Consider the following 22,678-nt stretch of genomic DNA (forward strand, 5'->3'; position numbering starts at 1 on the left):
ATGGCTAAAAGGCGCGCCCAGCAGGTAGCGATCAACGGCTCGATGTCAAGATGGCGGTCGGTTTCTAGCAGAGTGCCCCAAGGTTCGGTTCTAGGACTGGTTTTGTTCAATATCTTCATTAATGACCTGGATGAGGGGATGGATTGCACCCTCAGCAAGTTTGCAGAAGACGCTAAGCTAGGGGGAGAGGAAGACACGCTGGAGGGCAGAGATAGGGTCCAGAGTGACTTAGACAAATTGGAGGATTGGGCCACAAGATATCTGATGAGGTTCAACAAGGACAAGTGCAGAGTCCTGCACTTGGGACGGAAGAATCCCAAGCATTGTTACAGGCTGGGGACCAACCAGCTAAACAGTAGTTCTGCAGAAAAGGACCTGGGGGTTACAGTGGACAAGAAGCTGGATACGAGTCAACAGTGTGCCCTTGTAGCCAAGAAGGTTAATGGCATATTAGGCTGCATTAAGAGGAGCATTGCCAGTAGATCCAGAGATGTGATTATTCCCCTTTATTCAGCTCTGTTGAGGACACATCTGGAGTAGTGTGTCCAGTTCTGGCCCCCCCACTACAAATAGGATATGGACGCACTGGAGAGGGTCCAGCTGAGGGCAACCAAAATGATTAGGGGACTGGAATTGGGTCTGTATAGCCTGCAGAAGCAGAGAGTGAGGGGGGATTTGATAGCAGCCTTCAACTTCCTGAAGGGAGGTTCCAAAGAGGATGGAGAGAGGCTGTTCTCAGTAGTGACAGATGGCAGAACAAGGAGCAATGGTCTCAAGTTGTGGTGGGGGAGGTCCAGGTTGGATATTAGGAAAAGCTATTTCACTAGGAGGGTGGTGAAGCACTGGAATGGGTTACCTAGGGAAGTAGTAGAGTCTCCATCCCTAGAGGTGTTTAAGCTAGAGGTGTCTTGGCTTGACAAAGCGCTGGCTGGGTTGATTTAGTTGGAATTGGTCCTGCCTAGAGCAGAGGGCTGGACTTGATGACCTTCTGAGGTCTTTTCCAGCTCTATGATACTAGGGCACTAACAAGTGGCACACGATTTAAACCCTGGGGCATTACGCATGCCCCGGTGCCCTAGTGCCCGGTGCACTTGCCCACTGTTTCTTCTAATGCTGAAACTTTGCAACCGATTAATCAAGATCACAACAAAGCTACTAGGTACTAGGCACTTGCTAAGGCAAGAGCTGGGATGTTCCAACACCGTCACGGATGGTAAGAAGGAACTGAAGGAGGGCATATGGTATATGATAAAGCGGCGCCAATCTAGGGGTCTCCACAGCCAATCCTACAGGAGCTACTAGGGGAAAAGTTTCCGACGCTCATGCACACAGTGCGCATGCACCTGACTGGAATCAAAGTGAACAAACACTTGAAGAACAAACAGTAATGATTACAAATTAAGGAGGCACTTAACTGCATGTAAATTCTAAATCAATCCAATGTTAGTAATAATAAATTTGATTCCAAAATACAGAATAAGCTATATGAAATCAATTACAACATACATATACACGTAAAAAGTAGATTATATATACACACACACACACACACACACACACACACTATAATTAGTTTAAAACTTTAGAATAAATAAACCTAATGACAATTTGGATGTCTGGAGTAAAAACTTTTTTTTCCATTTATCCTTTCTTAAAAAAAAAAAAAAAAAAAAAAAAAAAAAAAGTTCTGTGCTTTCTAGAAACCATGAACTTGCATTCATACAATTAGTGTCTACTTACTTCCAGCTGTCATGACTTCATGTTCTCTTTCTTCCTCTTCATCTTCTTGTTCAGGATGCCCTTCTTCTCTGTCTCTCTCTGCCTGCTCCTCCATTTCTGCTTCCTCATCAATGGTCCGAGTAAAAGAATGCTCTTGAGGATCAACATCTGCAGACTCCTGGTTTTCTGACATCTAGACAAAGGTGTTTAAGTTAGTGAAATCTCTTCTCACCAAATTAAAATCTGTAATGTTGTAATGTGGCTACTGCTTCAGAAAAGGTTGGACACCACTGTTCTACTCCATCAGCAAATAGGGGAGTTTTTAAACGTCAACTATTACAAATCATTTTTAAGGTGAGCGAGACCAGATAACCTGCAATACAGAGTACAAAAATATTGGTGTAGCAGTCAATATCTTTCTAAAGCACACACAAAAGCTCAAGTAGACATTATGTGCGTCTAGACTGGCAAGATTTTGCACAAACGCACCCGCTTTTGCGCAAAAGCTTGCCAGCTGTCTACACTGGCCGCTTGAATCTGCGCAAGAGCACTGACTTTGTAATGTACAAAATCAGTGCTTCTTGCGCAAATACTTTCCCGCTTCCACTCAGGAAAAAGCCCTCTTGCGCAAGAATACTTGCGCAAGAGGGCCAGTGTAGACAGGGAAGAACTGTTTTAGGCAAAAAAGCCCCGATGGCTAAAATGGCAATCGGGGTTTCTTGCGCAAAATCGCATCTAGACTGGCCACAGATGCTTTTGCGCAAAAGCACTTTTTGCGCAAAAGCATCCGTGCCAATCTAGATGAGCTTTTGCGGAAATACTTTTAACGGAAAAACTTTTCCATTAAAAGTATTTCAGCAAAATCATGCCAGTCTAGACGCAGCCAACGAGTTTTATGCAGAATTACTGGGTGAGATACTCTGTTGTCCTGGTATATCATAGGTCAGAGAATTTGACCATACTATATCCTTCTAGCATTAACACGATGTACATTTCCCTATCCCTCAAACTCACAGTTGCTACTTACTGACAAGTAGATAACTTTCTACAAATACCTAGCGGTTTGAGAACACTCCTGAAGCACATGCCTCAGCTACACAACACAGAATAAGTATATGACAACTTTTAAAAGTGACAAGATGCAGACTAACGTATCTGCAACTGTACTGCATTTAAAAGTTTCATTTGTTTTTCTTATTAAAGAAAAAAAATCCTGTCAGCTCTTTTATTGATGGGAGGTACTGATGTTAGTTTTTGCCATATTGAGTAGCTGGCTCTAAAATGGCTTCATCCACAGGCAAGACAAGAATATTTGTGGTAGCAGAGGGCTGCAGGATTCACAGGAGTTTATGCTGCACTGCCTGGAAGTCAATTTCCTGGGCTCTGGCCACTCTTCTAAAGAGCTCTTGAAACTGTTTTGGGTCATCAGTCAGAATTGGGACAGCTGGTATGACTGTCTTGTCCAGTGAGGAGGAAGAGTTCTGCAGAGGGGAACTTTGCTCGTCATCAGTGGGTTCAGGGTCTTCCTCTTTAGGAGGTTCTTCATCCTTCATCATCAACTCTGTCTTGGGTCCGGTGTGAGGGAGACCTGACTGCTCTTCTTGCTCAAGTAGATGGTGCAGTATAATGTTGTCTATACGAGGACCATTGGTTCCCATAGTGGCCAGTGCCCAGGGTAACAGGTGTCTGGGATGGCTACGGTTGCATATACCAGTGATGGAGTGATACATTGTGAGTCTGCTTCGCAAGTCCCAAGGAGGTCTTATCTGGGTAGGTGAAGAATGCTGGGAAGAGAACATACTATCCTGAGGCTGGGTATCTGGGTCACTGTAAGAGACTGATGGAGCTGGAGATAGAGGCGGATCATCAGAAAGGCAGGTGCTGAAGAGTGGTGATTGTGGCACTGAGTGAACCTGTATATCGCTGTACTGAAGGTACTGTGGCAGTGCCGAAAATTGGCTCAACATGGTCCTCTTTGGTGACGGTCTGGTCATTGTAGGCATCTTAAATGCTACCACTGAGGTCTGTGCCAGCATCGGTGCAGGTGAGGACAGCAGGTCAGTGTGGGTCTGCTTCAGAGGTGTAGCAAAGGGGGGGAGGAGAGGAGAGTTGCTCCCGGGTGCTACACTAGGTAGGCGCCGGGCTGCTCTGGCCCATGTGACACTTTTGAACAGAGACCCGGGAGTTGGCTAAGTGCTCCTGGCTCTCTACATGCTGCGAGCTGAGGCAGCAGGGCTGGGCGGCAGCAGCGACCACTTGAAAGGTTAGATTTCCTTACCCAGCCATTCCATTCCTCCGGTGCCTGGCTCGGGGGAGAGGGAAATGGGGGGAGGAGGGAGGGAAAGAAGACTTGATGGGGGGGAAGGGCGCTCCCAGCGCTGGGTGGGCCTGATTCAGGCGGAGGGGTGAGTGCATTGGGATGGGAGACCCGGGGGGGAGGGGGCGGGCTGGCTCAGGGGAAGGGGTCAGTGCATTGGGATGGGGAGATCCTGGGGGAGCTAGCTCGGTGGGAGAGGTGGGTGCATTGAAATGGGGGGACACTGGAAGGGGGGCCAGGCTCAGGGGGAGGGGTGAGTACATTGGGATAGAGGGATGGAGTGCTAGCTCTGGGGGAGAGGTGGATGCATTGGGGTTACTTATAATTTTTTTAAAAATACAATTTTTTTTTAACAAAAGGAAAAAATACTTAAAAAAATAATAGTCTGGTTACATTTTAAAAACTAACAAACATGTAGATCAGGCAAGTCAAACCTGAAGCCCACTGAGGGCCACACAAATAAAAACTGATAGAAATACATTTTCTTTGGGGTCCCCGAAAGCTATCAGAAAGTTGTAATTATTTTATTATTATAGATTATGTTTTCGGTACATTTCAGGTCTTGTTTTAATATAATACAATAATTGGATGTGTAAAATTGTTATTTACTCAAAATAATTTTTTAATTTAAATATAAAATTAAGGTACTTTTTAATTTTTTATATGATACATAACTTGTTTTGTTGAAATAAAAACAAGTATAGACCAAGTTCAATCAAATAGATTTCTGTGAAAATTTCAGATACTTTGTAAGTTCGAGATTTTGCATAAACATATAATTATTCGTGCAATTGCAAAAAAAATTGACATATATTTGATATAAAATTAATATACATTTTGTGATTTTATTTGGAAATAAATAAATAAAACCCAAAACATTAACAAAATATCCCCCTCCAGTCCCCCAGAGCCAGGCACTCCCATTCTAACCCAATTCCCCTCCGCTCCCCCAGAGCACCCCCCCGCCCCGGCTCTAACCCAATGCCTCCTCCCTCTCCCAGGCTCAGGAACTCCCAGCCCCTCCCCCCCATACCTAATGCCTGGGTCCTGGAGCCAGTGTCACCGCTGCCACACATTTCTTCCTCAGGAGCTGGGGAGGTCTGAGCACAGTAGGCAGCTTGCCTGTGCAGAGCAGCCCGGCAAGGCGTGATCTGCACTCGGCCACATGCGCCTAGCGGCCAGTGGGCCACACTTTATTATAAAATGTGGCAGGCCACAAAAAATTTCTATTGGGCCACATGCAGCCTGCCAGAGGCCCATTTGACATGCCTGATGTAGATGGTATCATGAGCTTTTGTGGGCACAACCCACTTCCACCCACGAAAGCTCATACCACCATGTACATAAGTGGTGGGCAATAATTTTTGCCCGGGGGCCACTTCAAAAATGTTTGAAGTAGCCCTGGGTCACCGCGGAAGGGACAGGGCCTAAATAGGAAGGGGCAGGGCTACACAGACCATGACTGGTCTGGGGTGGGGGAGCCCCTTTGCCCCCTCCTTCCCACTAGGCACCCATGTCTCTTATAGGGCAGGAGGCGGCTTCAAGCGCTCCCAATCAGGGCTTGAGGGTGGGGGAGCGCAGGAAGCCTCCTCCTGCCTTGTGAGGAGTATGTGGCACTTGGAAGCGCCGCGTGCTGCTTGCAGGGCAGCGGCAGAGCAGAGAAAGCTTCATGTGCTCCCCCGCCCCCAAACCCTAATTGGCCTGGGGTGGGGGAGCAGCAGGGCCTCCACAGACCAGATACAACTCATGGAGGCCCTTTTGCCTGCCCTTGATCTACATGTTTTGTTAGTCTTTAAAGTACTACTAGACTTTTTTGTTGTTTAAGTTTTTCCTGTTACAGACTAACTCGGCTACCCCTTTGAAGCTTATAAAAAAAGGTTCCATACTAAACCATTCCTCTTTTCCTCCCTGTTTCCTTTCTCCTTTGGCAGTTGGGCAGTAAGGAGTTTTGGTAAAAATGTATCAGACATGCACACAGTGCCCGCTCTACCTCAGCTGGTGCTGGTTAATCAGAGCCTCAATTCTAAAGGAGTTGGCATTACTGAAGTGATAGATCACCCCACGTTTTGTTGCAGATTTTCCATCTCCCAGTCATAGCAAAGACTTGGGATTAACATGGCTCTCTCAACTAAAAGTCTTATACGTTTTCCGATGTTGTGATTGTGAACACCTGGAGAGGCAGTCTGCTCAAGGCAAAGTTGGCCTTGAATCTTGATATCTATGGCTTCAGTTGAATGGCTTGTGTGAAATTTGGAAGAGCAGCTCAGAGAGACCTCTCTCCTTTACTTAAGGATAGAATCTCATGGCAGCCTGAAGGAAAAAGTCCTCATGGCAGACAAAGCCATGCTTGCAGGGTATCCTCAGCCTTAGGCTACTTATTGCTTCAAGTGCCTTCAAGAAAGTGAGGGTGATTCTTGTGTTGTGTGTTAGTTTTATTTAAAAGTTTTCAGGGTGTTATTTTAACAGGTAAATTAATCTCTTACATTCATAACTCATGTAGTTTTTTGCTGTGCGATAATGTGAAAAACAATTAGGTTAACTAGGTAAGTAAATGGGCAGTTAGGAAGCATTACAGATTGCTTACAATAAATGTATTAGATATCTTGTTAGTCTTTAAAGTGCTACATAACTTTTTTCTTTTTGTTTTACCAAGATCAGACTAACAAGGCTACCGCTCTAGTACAATAAATTTGATATGCTCAAAATCTTTTTTTACTCTTTATTCATTAAAGCAATGGGTTCCTCATTGCTATAACAGTGGTTTTAAATGCCTGAATGGAGTGATGAAATTCATATTTAGGTTGTATAACTAACTCCTCTCGTGTTTTATAAAACGTACATATTTAAGAATTTGACATTTTTTATGTAAAAGACATGAAGCTAATGAGAATGGGATATGAACAAATTAAAGAGAAAAAATATTTAACAGAATGTAAACCACAAAACTATATAATTTATATTTCTGTAGTTAGTAAAGTAAGTAATCCATTAAATAATAAATATCTAAGAGGTGGATTATTTACAGTGGTGTAATGAGGAGGGGGCAGCGGGAAAGTGCCACACTAGTGAGGTGCCAGTATAGTCCCCCTACACTCTCCCTGTCATCCCTCTGCTTGCCTGCTCCTCCTCTGCCTGCTGCCACCGGCTGGAGCTACCTCCTTCCTGCACCTCTGCCCCCAGCCCAACCCCCTCCACCTCTACCAGAGGGTTAGTGTGTGGGGGACCCAGCCTCAAACTGGAGGGGATCGGGTAAGATGCAGTACAAGGTCCCCCCACTCCTTCCAGGGACAGGCTCAGCTATGCACCAGATTCGGGGCCCCACCATTTGGTAGGGGTGGGAGTGAGGGGAAGGGGCCTGCCAATTTTACCCTGGCTACGCCTCTTGTTCGCTTTGGTGCCGGATCCTGGGGTGGTAATGGCTGGTACTGTTGAGGCGGCTTTATGTCTCAGCTTCAGGTCTGCCTGCTTCTGTGCCATCAACACCAATGCTGAGGCAGTGCCAGAGGCATCTGGTTTGTTAGTAGTGCTGATTCTGATGAAGCTCAGCACCGCAGGCAAAGATCGGGTGGGAGGAGGTGTGCTTCTGCAAAGTGGTAGAAGACTGAGGCTTGTCTTTATCTTTCGGACCAATCTTGTCTGAAGTAGCAGGGTCCTCACCTGAAGTGATTTCTCCAGCACAATCATTTTTATGTGGAATTCTCTGTCATGCGTAGTTCTGGCCTTTAAATTGGCACAATGAGGGCACTTGAATGGAACAAAGCCCTCTCCAAGGCATTTGACACAGGATGAATGTCTGTCAGAAGCGAGCATTAGGTCCTTACATGTATCACGTCTTTTAAATCTTAGTGAACTGGGTATTGTGGGTGTTCCAAGGGTTGACAAAAAATAGTGTGCCCTTGTAGCCAAGAAGGCTAATGGCATATTAGGTTGCATTAAGAGGAGCATTGCCAGCAGATCCAGAGATGTCATTATTCCCCTTTATTCGGCTTTGGTGAGGCCACATCTGCAGTATTGTGTCCAGTTCCGGGCCCCCCACTACAAAAAGGATGTGGACGCATTGGAGAGGGTCCAGCGGAGGGCAACCAAAATGATTAGGGGGCTGGAGCATATGACTTATGAGGAGAGACTGAGGGACTTGGGTCTGTTTAGTCTGCAGAAGCGAAGAGTGAGGGGGGATTTGATAGCAGCCTTCAACTTCCTGAAGAGAGGTTCCAAAGAGGATGGAGAGAGGCTGTTCTCAGTAGTGACAGATGGCAGAACAAGGAGCAATGGTCTCAAGTTGCGGTGGGAGAGGTCCAGGTTGGATATTAGGAAAAACTATTTCACTAGGAGGGTGGTGAAGCATTGGAATGGGTTACCTAGGGAAGTAGTGGAGTCTCCATCCCTAGAGGTGTTTAAGTCTCGGCTTGACAAAGCCCTGGCCGGGTTGATTTAGTTGGAACTGGTCCTGCCTAGAGCAGGGGGCTGGACTTGATGACCTTCTGAGGTCTCTTCCAGTTCTATGATTCTATGATAGGGGAGCAGGGGTCCAACAGGCAGGAAAGGCTCCAAACAAAAAAATTTCCATTTTTTAAGGAAAAAAGGGATTGGTTAAAACTGGGGTGAAGGGAATTCAAGGTTCTAACTATTGCTGTTTTCTGTATGTAAGAAGGTGTCTGTGTGGAGCTCCATCTGCTGTCGAGGACAATAGAGAAGGAACTGAGGGAGCAACACTGAGTGCACAGTCAAGCGCCAACGGCACCACAGACTGAGCATGTGTGGCACAACAGAGTATTGCTATGAAAAGTCTCTGAGCACCAGCATAAAGATGCACCAGCACCTAAAGTGGAGCACAGTCTCCATTTGCTAAAAAACTAATATTCTGTTTGCTTTCATTCCTTGGGACTCAACCTTTCATTGCCTGTACTGAACTTGTTCAAGTTGAACTGGGTCCTAAGTCAATATCCTATTGGGTTTCAGTAGGTTGGAAGGTTTAAGCCTGTCCACTGCTAAAGGACCTTTCCCCAGCCTATGTGGAGGATCCATGGGTCCAGAACTCAACTAATTACAGAGGACAATAATCAAGTAGATATTTTTCATTCTTACCCATCTGTCTCTTGAGGATGATCTAGTTTGAATAAGTTCCATATTTTTGCAAGCAAGCAAGCGACTCCGAACTTTATACACACAGCGATATACTTCCGCCAGGGCTTTGCCTGGCTGATATCTACAAAGAGTCATAACAGAAAAATCACAGAAAGCTTAATAACAAAAGAAAGTCAAGATTTAAACACGGTTTCAAGTTACTTGCCTGCTCTCACCACATGCTTGACTCAGTAAATTTGTGTGTTTCAGAAGAGCTGCCAGAACAAATCTAGATACTGTGTCCAAGAGTGACTCATTACTTAAGGTAGCACTGTCCCAATCTGAAAATTAAAAAAAAGTTACAATTTACTGGAATTTCCAAAAATTAACTGACTACATTTTAAATCAACATCAGTTACAAAATTACATAAAATCTTCCTGCTGCTAGACTTTTTGCTCATTTATAAATAGATTTAATGATTATGACATAAATTAAGAGTACTGATTAACACAACACACAATGTAACCAACAAGAGTGGATTAAAACAAAATCCTTAAAAACGCCAATGAAATTTTAAATAAATCATGTTAATTATAGCATCGTTTGCTTAAATGAACTGCTAAGAACTAACTGAAATGAATGTTGACAGACTTTAAATATACTTCAAAAAGGAGCTTTCCAGGTATACACCTTTCATTATTCTTTACTTAGTTTTCTATCAGAACATTATGAAAATATAGTTTTACTTCTTAATAACGTACGTAAAGATTGTTTGCAGTGGTGTTGTAGCTGGGTGGCCCCAGGATATTAGAGAGAGGGTGGTGAAGCCCTGGAATGGGTTACCACCTAGGGAAGTGGTGGAATCTCCATCCCTAGAGGTTTTTAAGTCTTGGCTTGACAAAGCCCTGGCTCGGTTGATTTAGTTGGGATTGGTTGGGCAGGGGGCTGGATTTGATGACCTCCTGAGGTTTCTTCCAGCTCTATGATTATATGAGCAGGGCTCGACAAATTATTCACCCGTGGCAAGTAGATTTTAAGCCGGCAGGGCAGCGCATCGTGGTCAGCGCATGCATAGCGTGTGCAGCCCCTTCTCCACCCCAGTGGTCGACTCAGGGCTGGAGATGCCCATCGTCACCCGCCGAGGGAGCAGAACCAGTTGTGGGGAGGAGGAGGACCCAGACACGGCCAGCACAATCACCATGGTGACCCTGAAGCTGCTACTCCACAGCCTGGATGTGCCCCAGGCATCCTCCGAGGCCAGAGAAAGAACATGAGGTAAGTGAGATTAGTTACTGACAGGGTAGAGGTGGTGGGTGGCATGGGGCTGGGGCACACTCCTCCCGGGACCTTCTCGGCCTGGGGATTGTGCTGCAGTCTGTGCACATGGATGCACATACAGCGCCAGTCTGGGCCACGCAGCATATGCTTAATTACAGTCCATAAAATTATAAGGGAAGCTTTCCTGAATTAAGACCTTACCGAGGACTGCACAAATGTTAATGTGTTTGAGTGAAATTCCCACCCATGAAAAGCTTCAATATTGTTGCAGGCCTTCTGGGTTCCCCCCCAAAAAAACTTTTTGCAACATTTTCACAAAAATGTCTATTTTCACATCATAAGAACTTAAGAATGGGTCAGACCAAAGGTCCATTTAGCCCAATATCCTGTCTGCGAACAGTGGCAAATACCAGATGTCCCAGAGGGAGGGAACACAACAGGTAATCATCATTGGATCCCTCTTCTGTCACCCATTTCCAGACAAACAGAGGCTAGGGACACCTTTCCTGCCCATCCTGGCTAATAGCCATTGATGGATCTGCCCTCCATGAATTTATCTAGCTCTTTTCGGAACCCTGTTAAAGTCCTAGTCTTCACAACATCCTCTGGCAAGGTGTTCCACAAGTTAACTGTGCACTGAGTGAAGAATATCTTCCTTTTGTTTGTTTTAAACCTGCTACCCATTAATTTCATTTAGTGACCCCATGTTCTTTTATTATGGAAACAAGTAAATAACTTTTCCTTATTCACTTTTTTCACCAGTCATGATTTTATGACTCCGTCATATCTCCCGTCTCCTCTTTTCTAAGATGAAAAGTCAAAGTCTTTTTAATCTCTCTTCATATGGGATCTCTTTCAAACTCCTAATAACTTTTGTTGCCCTTTTCTGAACCTTTTCCAGTACCAATATATCTTTTTTGGGATGAGGTGACCACACCTGTACAAAGTATTCAAGATGTGGGCATACCATGGTTTTATACAGATGCAGTAAGGTGTTTTCTGTCTTATTCTCTATCCCTTTTTTAATTATTCCCAACATTGTTTGCTTTTTTGACTACCGCTGCACATTGAGTAGATGTTTTCATCCACAATGACTTCAAGATCTCTCTGTGTAGTTATAGCTAAATTAGTCCCCATCATATTATATGTATAGTTGGGATTATTTTTTTCCCAAAGTGCATTACATTTCATTTATCAACATTAGATTTCATTTGCCATTTTCATTTGCCAATCACTTAGTATTGTGGGATCTTTCTGAAGCTCTTCACAGTCTGTTGTTTTGTTTTTTTTAACTATCTTGAGCACATTAGTATCATCTGCAAATTTTGCCACCTCACTGTTTACCTCTTTCTCCAGATCATTTACAAATAGGTTCAATAGGATTGGCCCCAGTAGGGACTCTTGGGGGACACCACTAGTTACCTCTCCATTCTGAAAACTTACCATTTATTCCTACTTTTTGTTTCCTGTCTTTTAAAATCAAAGTGACATTTCATAAATTTAAAAAGTTAATTTTAAACTTAAAAAGAGAGCCATGAAGTGAATTGCCTGGTTTTGCTACAAAATAATCCTACCAACAAGCAAATTCAATAAAATCTAATGTGTTTTTCATAGAAGTGGATCAGTTCCACAGAATCAAAAAATGTATAAGCCACATATGAACAATACTGATTTCCTAGCAAAAAAATATATATATATATATACACACACACACACACACACACACACACACACACACACACACACACACACACACTTTCAATATTAAAAGTAAAACTAATCTACAAAAGAAAATGTTCATACAGTAATTCCTCATTTAACACTATAGATATGTTTCAGAAAATGATCGTGTTAAGTGAAAACGTGTTATGCAGGGTCAATTTTCCCATTGAAAATAATGGAAAAGTGTGGGTTGCGTTTCAAGCGGTGGTGTCTGTTGGGACGAGGACATAAGGTTGGGGGAGAAAGAGGACTGGGACTGAGTTACAGCAGGGACGGGAGTGTTTGGCTCTGGGGAAGGGAAGGGGATGAGAGGGGAGGGGGATTGGGTTGGGAGTATGTCACTGTGACAGGTCTGCCGGGACCTGCACTGCATCCGGTGTGGGTGGCATCGTCGGGGAATGGCGCAGCAAGCGGCGAACCCTCCACCGCTTTGCAGAGAGGCGGGGGAAGCCCTGCACAGCCACTGGCGATGGGCCTGCTGGGGAAACCCACCCACCGGCCTGCAAGCAGGGGCGGAGGAGAGGGGGCAAGGCGTCCGGCGAGGGGGAGTCGGTGGTGAAAGGCACAGCGTGAGGCAAACCCTCCGCCGCTTTGCAGGGAGGCAGGGGAAGCCCCGCGCAACCGCTGGCAACGGCCGGCTGGGAAAATCGTGTTATTCTGGGGACAGTCGTGTAATTCAAAAAATGTTCCTCCCCCCCAAAAAAAATCGTGCTATCGTGAAAACATGTTAAGCAGGCACGTGTTAAATGAGGAGTTACTGTATGTCTATTTGGAAATGAAATATAACCACCACCACCTTCTTCACAGTGAGGGCCCTACCAAATTCACAGCTGTTAAAAATACATTAGACAGTGAAATAGGATCATAGCCATAAAGTATGCTAGTCTGTGAAATTGACCAAAATGAATTTCATAGGAATGTTATATACAAATATGAAACCAAAGCAGCCTTTTTGGATCTCAAACCTTACGCTCAGGGACTAGAGTTTTCTATAACCACGGAATTCACATCTTGCTGATGACTCATGATTCCAAGTCTTTTATTTTTAAAAATAATGATTCTAGCCATTAATGTTACAATGCTATAGCCTTGAAAATGTGAAATAAGCCTGGCTTAACTGAGTCTGCAGACAACCTAAAAGAACAGAAGTGGCACAAAGTGACAAATCATGGGAGAACCCCATGGATTCCAAGCTCAGGAATTTGTTTTCCAAGACACCTTGGAATTCTGCTTCAACTGTTTCAATCATATTCTCCATTTTGCTGTAAGCTGTTGCCCAATATGTTGTTCTGTCCCCTTTCCCAGCATGCCTTTGACTGCAACTGCCTCTTTCTCCAGCTTTCTTCACAAGAGTGTTATTGGATGACAGCATACTCAATGTATTGTCCCATGCAGCTATTTGACAGGAGAACTGGGGAGCTGGAAATGGAGTGCAATTTACAACCACTGAATAAGGACACTCAGAAATGTATGATAGTAAGATAAGCAATACAGAAGATCAAAAAAGTGCTACTTTTTTGTGAAAAGATTTGTGGGTTATGTGTTCCTGTTTTTTCTTTAAAAAAATTGAAATAAAAATTTCATTGACCTGTTCTACTAGAAGAATTAGATTCATTTTATAACAATGCTTACTACCAAATACAATCCTTCGCTGTGTGTTTGTATGTCTGAATTGCATAGGATTACAGGTAACCGAAATTATGTTGCCATAGAATTTAGAGATGTAGCCGGGCAACAAGGCTAATCATCTGAGCACTGCAATGTAATTATTCTGCACATATTGTTATCTTCCAGATTTATACGACATGCAGAAGTCTCCTACTTTTGTTTTCATCATCTTACCTTTACTAATAGCATAGTCTTGCATACTAAGCCAGAGACTACGGGCTGGCTCTTTTGTACAACCTAAGGCCAAATCAACAAAGACACCGATCTCCGGTCGCAGCTTATAATCAAATGGCTTCTGTTCTTCATTTCCAGAGAGGGCCACTTCCAACAGGGAACTCATGCATTTGTCTATAGGGAAATATTTAGGTTTTAGATTCTGTTGATTTTGATAAGCACATACATTGACTTTTTGCAAGCTACTGAAGAGGTACAGAAAGGACATCCCAATGATCACTTCACAACACAAGGAAAAGCCCTATAACCGATGCTCTTTCTACTCCTCAGGACAAGGAATCTCCCTGTCCACAAGTATAAAGTGACCATTCCCACACTCAATGCCATTGCTCAGTATCAGGACTCCTGCCCCTCCATATATTGAACAGAATATATCCAGAAAGAAGAGTGACAGCCATCCCATAACTGCATAAAATTTCTACACTTGTTACCCCTACTGCTGTAACATCATATAGTTATTCTGAATTTTTACTTTATTACTTTCCTTTAATAAATTATGTACAAGGAAGATTATCCTTTTGGACAGTAAATATGAATAAGTGCATTCTTTGCTTCATTTTTTGTTTCTTTAACAAAAATAAGTTTCAAATTGAAATGATACAACTCAGTGAAAAAATAAAGCTTGTTATTTTTTCTTTGAAATCTGAAAGTTGATTTTTCTGTTTATAAATATCAACGCCCCTACATATCAAGGATGCTCTAGACGGTGCTTGGTCCTGCCGTGAGGGCAGGGGACTGTATTTAATTATCTCTTGAGGCCCCTTCCAGTTCTAGTATTTTAGGATATGGTACAATTTAGATTTACTTATAAACATCCAATTTCCTACTTATTCATGTTAAGATGAAGACATCAATGTTTAAATGGCAAACCATATAACAAAGATCTTCCTGAACCTGTTTAGACATTTCAGAACTAAGCCTAATGATTTACTATATTTTGGGTGAAATGTCATTTATGCTCATTTAGCTAGGATCTCTTTAAAGGGGAAGGAGGGAAGGTATACCAAAAAAATATATAAATTATTTCTTAAATGAAATATAAAGGATTCCACATTAAATCAAATCTTACTAAGTATATAGGCAATTTAATATAACAAAAAAATGTACAGCGCTTAACTGGTGGAAAAGTTATGTCAAAAGTTTAGAATGCATAATGGTAACTATTTGCCAATTTTATTCTTTTCTTCCTCCTTTCCACCCATTCCCAGGAATACACATGATGTGACTTGCTTCTTCTAGCCAAAATCATCCTACTAACATGGTGTTAGGGTCTACCACTATTTTAAGTACAAGTATTTCCCAAGGCTGCTTAAACCAAGTGTAACAAACTCTACTTAAAATTGCATCACCTACACAGGGATTCCTAATATTGCTAACAATCTCTGGGAGGGACTTCAAGACAGCTAAAAAATTTTTCATGAAGGCTGGAAAGCAAAGATCTAGATCTCCTCCTGTCTATTCTTCTAGCGTCTCCAAAAGTTTGAGAGGATAGCAATACACTGGTTCAAAACTGTGGTAATTTTTAAACAGCAATCATGAAAAATTATAAAAACCTACATACAATTATAAAAACCTACATACAGGAAGTTTACATTTAACAATTAAACAAGTTACCTAAATGAGGCATATCCATTTCCATTCCATCACTGAACAGTGGCGTTTTTAACCAATAGGCTGTATCTTGTTCTTCAGAGGAAATATGGGATCCCTGAAGCATTCCACCAAGACAGCGCCCAATAAGTAGAGCAACAGTTCTCTCTAGATCAACAAGCCATACCCAAGATTGGGCAGGTTGTGGTAAGGGCACTCCAGCAGGATCAATTAGTTCAGGTCCGCCTAAAGCATTATAAATAATTATTCAAAATGGATTTAATTTTCAATTCTGAAAAACAGACTGATACAAAATTTAATAATCTGACAATTTATTTCTTTGATAAAGGGCATACATATATTGTTGTCCTCGGGTAACTTATTGGGAGGCAAATATTTTAGATTTGATCATTCTCTTTGGAGCTATCCAATTACTTTATCCCCAACCTTCCTTGTACAGGAAAGATGGTTCAAAATACAGTAATTCCTCATTTAACACTATAGATATGTTTCAGAAAATGATCGTGTTAAGTGAAAACGTGTTATGGAGGGTCAATTTTCCCATTGAAAATAATGGAAAAGGTGGGGGTTGAGTTTCAAGCAATGGTGTCTTTTGGGACCGGGACATAAGGTTGGGGGAGGAAGGGGACTGGGTTACAGCAGGGAGGGTAGGTGTTTGGCTCTGGGGAAGGGAAGGAGAGGTGAGGGGATGGGGACTGGGTTAGGAGTTGCCTCTGTGACAGGTCTGCCGGGCCCCGCACTGCATCCGGCGAGGGGGTGTCACCGAAGAACAGCGCAGTGAGCAGCGAACCCTCAGCGGTTTTGCAGGGAGGCGGGGGAAGCCCCGCACAGCCACTGGCAATGGGCTGGCTGGGAAAATCATGTTATTCCGGGGACAGTCGTGTAATTCAAAAAATGTTCCCCAAAAAAAAAAAAAAAAAAAAAATCAAGCTATTGCGAAAACGTGTTAAGCGGGAACGTGTTCAATGAGGAATTACTGTACTGTAGCTTTACTATCATCTTTTCAATTATGCACTTCAGAATTTTGGGGTTGGATTCTAGTGAGTGCCGGTACAAAAGCCTTTTTGAATTCCACTAGTAAATCTGTTTCATAATGGCCTTCCAATTTTATAAGTAACTAATTTCAAAGTACCGATAAAACTCCTTTTGCTTCTTAGCCACTTTATTTACCTTAACAGTCCAGAAGATACTCTTCTGAGAATTACTTTTGGGGTGTTTATTGTGAAGATATTTTGTGTGTTTGTGACATTTAAAAAAAATATTGTATCCATTTCATCATCTTCACCCCCCATACATGAATGAATTTCCACAAAGTTGTCTGCTGAACCAATAAAAATTACGATTCCACTGCTTCCTACAACTTTGTCCCATATTCTATTATTCACAATTTATTTTAAAAAATGCTTTAGCAAAACTTGTGTCACATGTTACAAAAAGCATTCCTCCAAAAAGCAGTAAACGTTTTCTCAGGGTCACAAATAGCTAATTTAGCACCTGAGGCAAGACTGTCCTCGGCGCAGGCAGGGGTTCTAATGTGGTGCGAGGCATGAGCAAAGACAGCATAGTAGCTGTCTTTTCTGTGCCCCCTCAGCTATGTTTCCAAGGAAAGTGCCTCACTCGCCTCGTTTTTGTTACAGCTCTGCATTGTCATAACTCAGTGACTTGCAAATATCTTTAACAATTCCTCATCCCCAAACTCCTGCTATTTCCACCATTTTATATTTTGGAAGGAGTATAAATATTTGACTGTATTCATTCAGTAAAAAGTTAGTTATTTTTATCATGCTCCATAACAGAAAACATTAATAATACTGAAAGTCTTGGTAGTATTCTATATAAAAGCACACAAGAAATAACATTTTACAACAAAAGCAAAACATTTCCATGCACGACAGTATTTTGGGCCTAATCCCGAATTCCTTGGGTGCCTCACACACCCACTGAAGAAAAAGGAATTATAGACACGCAGGAACAAGCAATTTATTTATAGTTCAAAAAAATTTACGGCAAGGTATGTTAAGTTTTAAAGAGTATGGGGGATGGATACAGAGATATATGAGATTAAAAGGACACAAAATAAACACTTTCCAATTTACAGATCATAGTTACCTATTCTATTCTCACTTTCAATTTCCTTCTTTTTCACATAAAAAATGTTACTTACCATGAAGCGGCCACTGTAGTTCCTGATCTTCTAATAGTGCAGCAGCGGGCAATAGTCTATTAAGGCGATCAATGGGTGGCAACAGATCTAGCAGATAACTCAATAAAGGCCGAGCCACGGACACAGGCAATAACAGCAGCGAGTTAACAATCTGGCACAGCATACTGCCAGCTGCAGATACATAAATTACATCTACAAGCAAAAAAAAAAAGAAGAAAAAAAAAGAGGCCATGTGTGTTTGTATCAAACAAATGACTTTGCTTTTTAAATTCAGGATCTAAAATGTCTTTAAATATGAAATAATTCAAGATCGTCCTTTCGTATTTAAATTGCTTTGGTAAGTCTTTAAAAAGTCTAAATATTCTATATGATGTGAAATAGTAAAATGTCCTGTGAAAATAACCTTAAAAGTGTTTTTCTAAAGCATGTTTTATTATGTTTACAGAAAACTATGCTGCATGCAAAATCTTAATCCAAAATGTACCTGTGTTGGTGGTTTTGTTTAAAATACACCACTTTATAAAAATATTTTTAAACTTGTCCACTGTTGTGACCACTACAACTAGCATAACTAAAGGTGACTAGCCCATAAAAATTACCCTTCACTTTATCTACGTGTTTACTTAACATACAATGTCCTATCATATGTACAATCAGTTTGACTGCTGCATCTGTACAATTTGTCAATTTTACGTTTAAGCTGGTTTTGCCTGCTCTAGCAACAAGGTCCAAAAAAGCATTTTAAATGTATTGGAATATAAACAAATATGAATTGTGAAGGGAACCCTGAAGTTGTTGTGGTACCTCAAGTTACTTTAAACTTTTTTAATTAGTATATTTCAAGTGTGTGGTATCTATTTAAATTTGATTTTGTTAGCAATATATACCTCTTAGTTTTTCCCCAACACTGCCATTCCAAGAACTTTCCTTAAGAAGAGTTGCAGAACGTGAATAGATATCTGTAGCATGAGGCAGTAAAAGCTGGAGATGTTTATGTAGCAGTGCCACACTGCTAGAATTCTGGAAACAAGAGAAACTACTTATAACAAAATAATACAAATGTACTTTAGAAGGTTGTATCACATATTAAACTAACTTACAAATACACATTATTCTAATCTTATCCTATAAAGATGCTCACACACTGGAGAGGAGTTATATTATATTTCCAGAAGGTATGACCAAAAAACCATGTACCTCACTAACACTGTTGATATGACAATAAGCCAGCAATTGTTTCTGCAGTGAACACAACAGCTCATGAAGATGAGCAGGTTGGCTGTTTTCAGATGATGATGTCCCAAGTAAAAACTTATCACTATTCTTTTCCAATTCTCCGAAGGCTTGATCCTAATTAGACAAAAGGAATAATCATTCATTGTATGTTTTCAAATATTATAATATTATAATTTACCTTGCATTGCTCGGGATTCTTCAGGGTAGGGGGGCCTCAGGAGTTAGGGTTTGAGGATGAGGAGGGTCTCGGGAGGGGACGGTTGGTGTCAGGGGTGCAGCAGTCAGGTCTGGGATTAAGGAGGGACTCAGGGTAGGAGGCTGGGGGTATATGGGGTGCAGGAGTCAGGATGGGGAGTGACAAGAGGGTTCAGAGCTACGGGGTGTGTGTGCTGGAGTCAGGGTATAGGAGTGAGGAGGGGCTCAGGACGGGGCGCTGGGGATATTCAGGAGCCGGTGCGGGCCGTGCTGGCAGGGGTTCCCCAGGGCTTGTTGCAATGGAGCCATGCTGGCCAAAAGTGGGCAGGAAGCTTACATGCACCCCCGTTGCTCCAGTGGAGTTATAGCAGTCCTAGTCCCCATCTCTGGCCCCTTGCTGCCCCACTGTGATCATTCTGTCCCTGCTAGTAGCCCCCTCTATTTCCACGTTATGAAAAACAAATTGAATTCCAGGCACATCCTAGTGTCCTGATGCAACCAAACCCTTACTTTGCTTTCAGTTATGCTAAGAGGAGGCTGCATGTCAAACTTGGCGCTCCTAGCCCTTGCCATTTAGGAGGAGTCCTTGAACAGCCTTGCTCACAAACAAATTCTCTCAAATATATAGTATTACAATAGTACTAGTAAATAGTAGAATATATAGTCTTATAGAAGCAGTGATCAGGAGATGGTAGATTTCAGGATCCTGACAAAAGGAAGAAAGGAGAGTAGCAAAATACACACCCGGGACTTCAGAAAAGCAAACTCTGACTCCCTCAGAGAACGGATGGTAACATGAAGGGGGAAAAAGTCCAGAAGAAGCCTTATTAAAGGCATAGGAAAAAACCCACCCGACGCGCAGCAAGAAAAGCAAATATAGTAGGCGACTAGATTGGCTTACCAGGGAAATCCTTGGAGAGGTTAAACACAAAAAGGAAGCTTATAGGAAGTGGAAACTTGGACAGATGATAAGGAGGAGCATAAATATACTGCTCGAAAATGCAGGGGAGTAATCAGGAAGGCGAAAGCAATATTGGAATTGCAGCTAGCAAGGGATGTGAAGGGTAATAAGAAAGGTTTCTACAGGCATGTTAGCAATAAGAATGATCAGAGAGGGTGTGGGGCCCTTACTAGATGAGGGAAGTAACCTAGTGAAACATGATGTGGGAAAAGCTCAAGTACTCAATGCTTTCTTTGCCTCTGTCTTCACAGACAAGGTCAGCTCAGTATGGGAAGGAGGTGGGCGGCCCTCGGTGGAGAAAGAACAAAGAACAGGTTAAGAACTATTTAGAAAAGCTAGACATACACAAATCCATGGGTCCGGATTTAATGCATCCAAGGGTACTGAGGGAGTTGGCAAATGTCATTGTGGAGCCTTTGGCCGTTATCTCTGAAAACTCATGGAGATAGGGAGAGAATCCCGATGATCGGAAAAAGGCAAATGTAGTGCCCATCTTTTAAAAAGGGAAGAAGGACAATCCAGGGAACTACAGACCAGTCAGTCTTACATCAGTCCCCGGAAAAATCATGGAGGGGACCCTCACGGAATCCATTTTGAAGCACTTGGAAGAGGGGAAAGTGATCAGGAATAGTCAACATGGATTCACTAAGGGCAAGTCGTGCCTGACCAATCTGATTAGTTTCTATGATGAGGTAACTATCTCGGTGGACATGGGGAAGTCAGTGGATGTGATATATCTTGACTTTAGAAAAGCTTTTGATACGGTCTCCCACAATATTCTTGCCAGCAAGTTAAGGGAATATGGATTGGATAAATGGACTGTAAGGTGGACAGAAAGCTGGCTAGGTTGTCGGACCAATGGGTAGCGATCAACAGCTCGATGTCAGGTTGGCAGTCAGTTTCAAGTAGAGTGCCCCAAGGATCAGTTGTAGGGCCATTTTTGTTCAACATCTTTATTAACGACCAGATGAGGGGATGGATTAGACCCTAAGTAAATTTGTGGATAATACTAAGCTAGAGGGCAGGGATAGGGTCCAGAGTGATCTGGACAGATTAGACGATTGGGCCAAAAGAAATCTGATAAGGTTTAACAAGGACCAGTGTAGAGTCCTGCACTTGGGATGGAAGAATCCTAAGCATTGTCACAGGCTGGGGACCAAATGGCTAAGTTGCAGTTCTGCAGAAAAGGACCTAGGGATTACAGTGGATGAGAAGCTAGATTTGAGTCAACAGTGTGTCCTTGTAGCTAAGACGACGAATGGAATATTAGGTTGCATTAGGAGGAGCATTGCCAGCAGATCTAGAGAAGTAATTATTCCTCTTTATTCTGCTCTGGTGAGGACACATCTGGAGTACTGCGTCCAGTTCTGGGCCCCCCACTATAGAAAGGATGTGGATGCACTGGAAAGCATCCAGTGGAGGGCAACCAAAATGAGATGTATGAGAAGAGGCTGAGGGATTTGGCTTATTTAGTGTGCAGAAGAGAAGAGAGGGAGGATTTCATAGCAGCATTCAACTTCCTGAAGGGAGATTCCAAAGAGGATGGAGAGAGTGATGGATGGCAGAACAAGGAGCAATGATCCCAAGTTACAGTGTGTGTGTGTAGGGGGGGGGTCTAGGTTGGCTATTAGGAAAAGCTATTTCACTAGGAGGGTGGAGAAGCACTGGAATGGGTTACCTAGGGAGGTGGTGGAATCTCCATCTCTAGAGGTTTTTAAGTCTCGGCTTGACAAAGCTCTGGCTGGGATGATTAAGTAGGTTTGGTCCTGCTATGGGCAGGGGGTTGGACTCAACCTCCTGAAGTCTCTTCCAGCCCTATGAGTCTATGATTCTATAGTTATAATATTCTGAGTATATTTAAAAGAAAAACTCTTTCACCTCCTCACATTTATGGCTGGGGATTTACAAAGCAATCTAAGTCAATGGATAATGGGCTCCTTACCCTGTTAGGTTCCTGTGAAAATCCTAGCCTACATAAATTTGGACACAATTTGAAATCACAGCCACTGAGATTTTTATAACAGTTACAGTGACCACTGTTATTCAGTCTAGTATTTCTATTCCAAGGAGGAAATTTTCAAAAGCACAAAGGGCAGACAGGTATTAATGGGGGCTTATCTTTGTGCCTTATAAAATCTCCCCCAAACCACAATATTTATGTCATTTGTTCTGAGCTGACTACTGACACAAAAGTTTAAAAAAAACATTAACATGACTAGTATTTTTCTCTGCCTAATCTTGAGTAGAAGGGAAGAAAAATACCAATTCAGTTTTCACAAGAATTCAGAAAGAAAATAAGAGTTTCAGATGTGTCATTTGGAAGGGTTCTCTTGCATAAAGCCTCCATCTGAGCTATTATTTGATTTACAGACAGATTTTCTGGAAATACACTAAACTGTAAAGTCCTGCCAACACATGACTTAAGAAAATGACAAAGCTTGCTGCTGACTGCATTTCTGCAAACACTGTTTAAAGGGGGCAGTTCTTCTAAGTCTCAGTCAGATGGTG

At 42.5% G+C, this 22,678-nt stretch overlaps 1 protein-coding gene across 8 annotated transcripts in view; it reads right to left on the reverse strand.

Annotated features, from left to right (window-relative positions):
- Nucleotides 1-22,678, reverse strand: part of HERC1 (HECT and RLD domain containing E3 ubiquitin protein ligase family member 1) — a 219,518-nt gene that overhangs the window by 136,809 nt on the left and 60,031 nt on the right. For all 8 annotated transcript variants that reach the window (XM_089781918.1, XM_089781916.1, XM_089781913.1 and 5 more), the window contains 8 exons: nt 18,976-19,128; nt 18,666-18,798; nt 17,779-17,970; nt 15,618-15,839; nt 13,944-14,117; nt 9,327-9,441; nt 9,122-9,242; nt 1,741-1,912 (listed from right to left, as the gene is read on the reverse strand). In XM_089781918.1, coding sequence (XP_089638044.1) covers nt 1,741-1,912; nt 9,122-9,242; nt 9,327-9,441; nt 13,944-14,117; nt 15,618-15,839; nt 17,779-17,970; nt 18,666-18,798; nt 18,976-19,128 — 1,282 coding nt within the window. The remainder of the gene's footprint in view (nt 1-1,740; nt 1,913-9,121; nt 9,243-9,326; nt 9,442-13,943; nt 14,118-15,617; nt 15,840-17,778; nt 17,971-18,665; nt 18,799-18,975; nt 19,129-22,678) is intronic.

The sequence above is a fragment of the Pelodiscus sinensis genome, chromosome 14 (genome assembly GCF_052426305.1).
Source record: "Pelodiscus sinensis isolate ZL-2025 chromosome 14, ASM5242630v1, whole genome shotgun sequence".
NCBI classification, from domain to species: Eukaryota; Metazoa; Chordata; order Testudines; family Trionychidae; genus Pelodiscus; species Pelodiscus sinensis.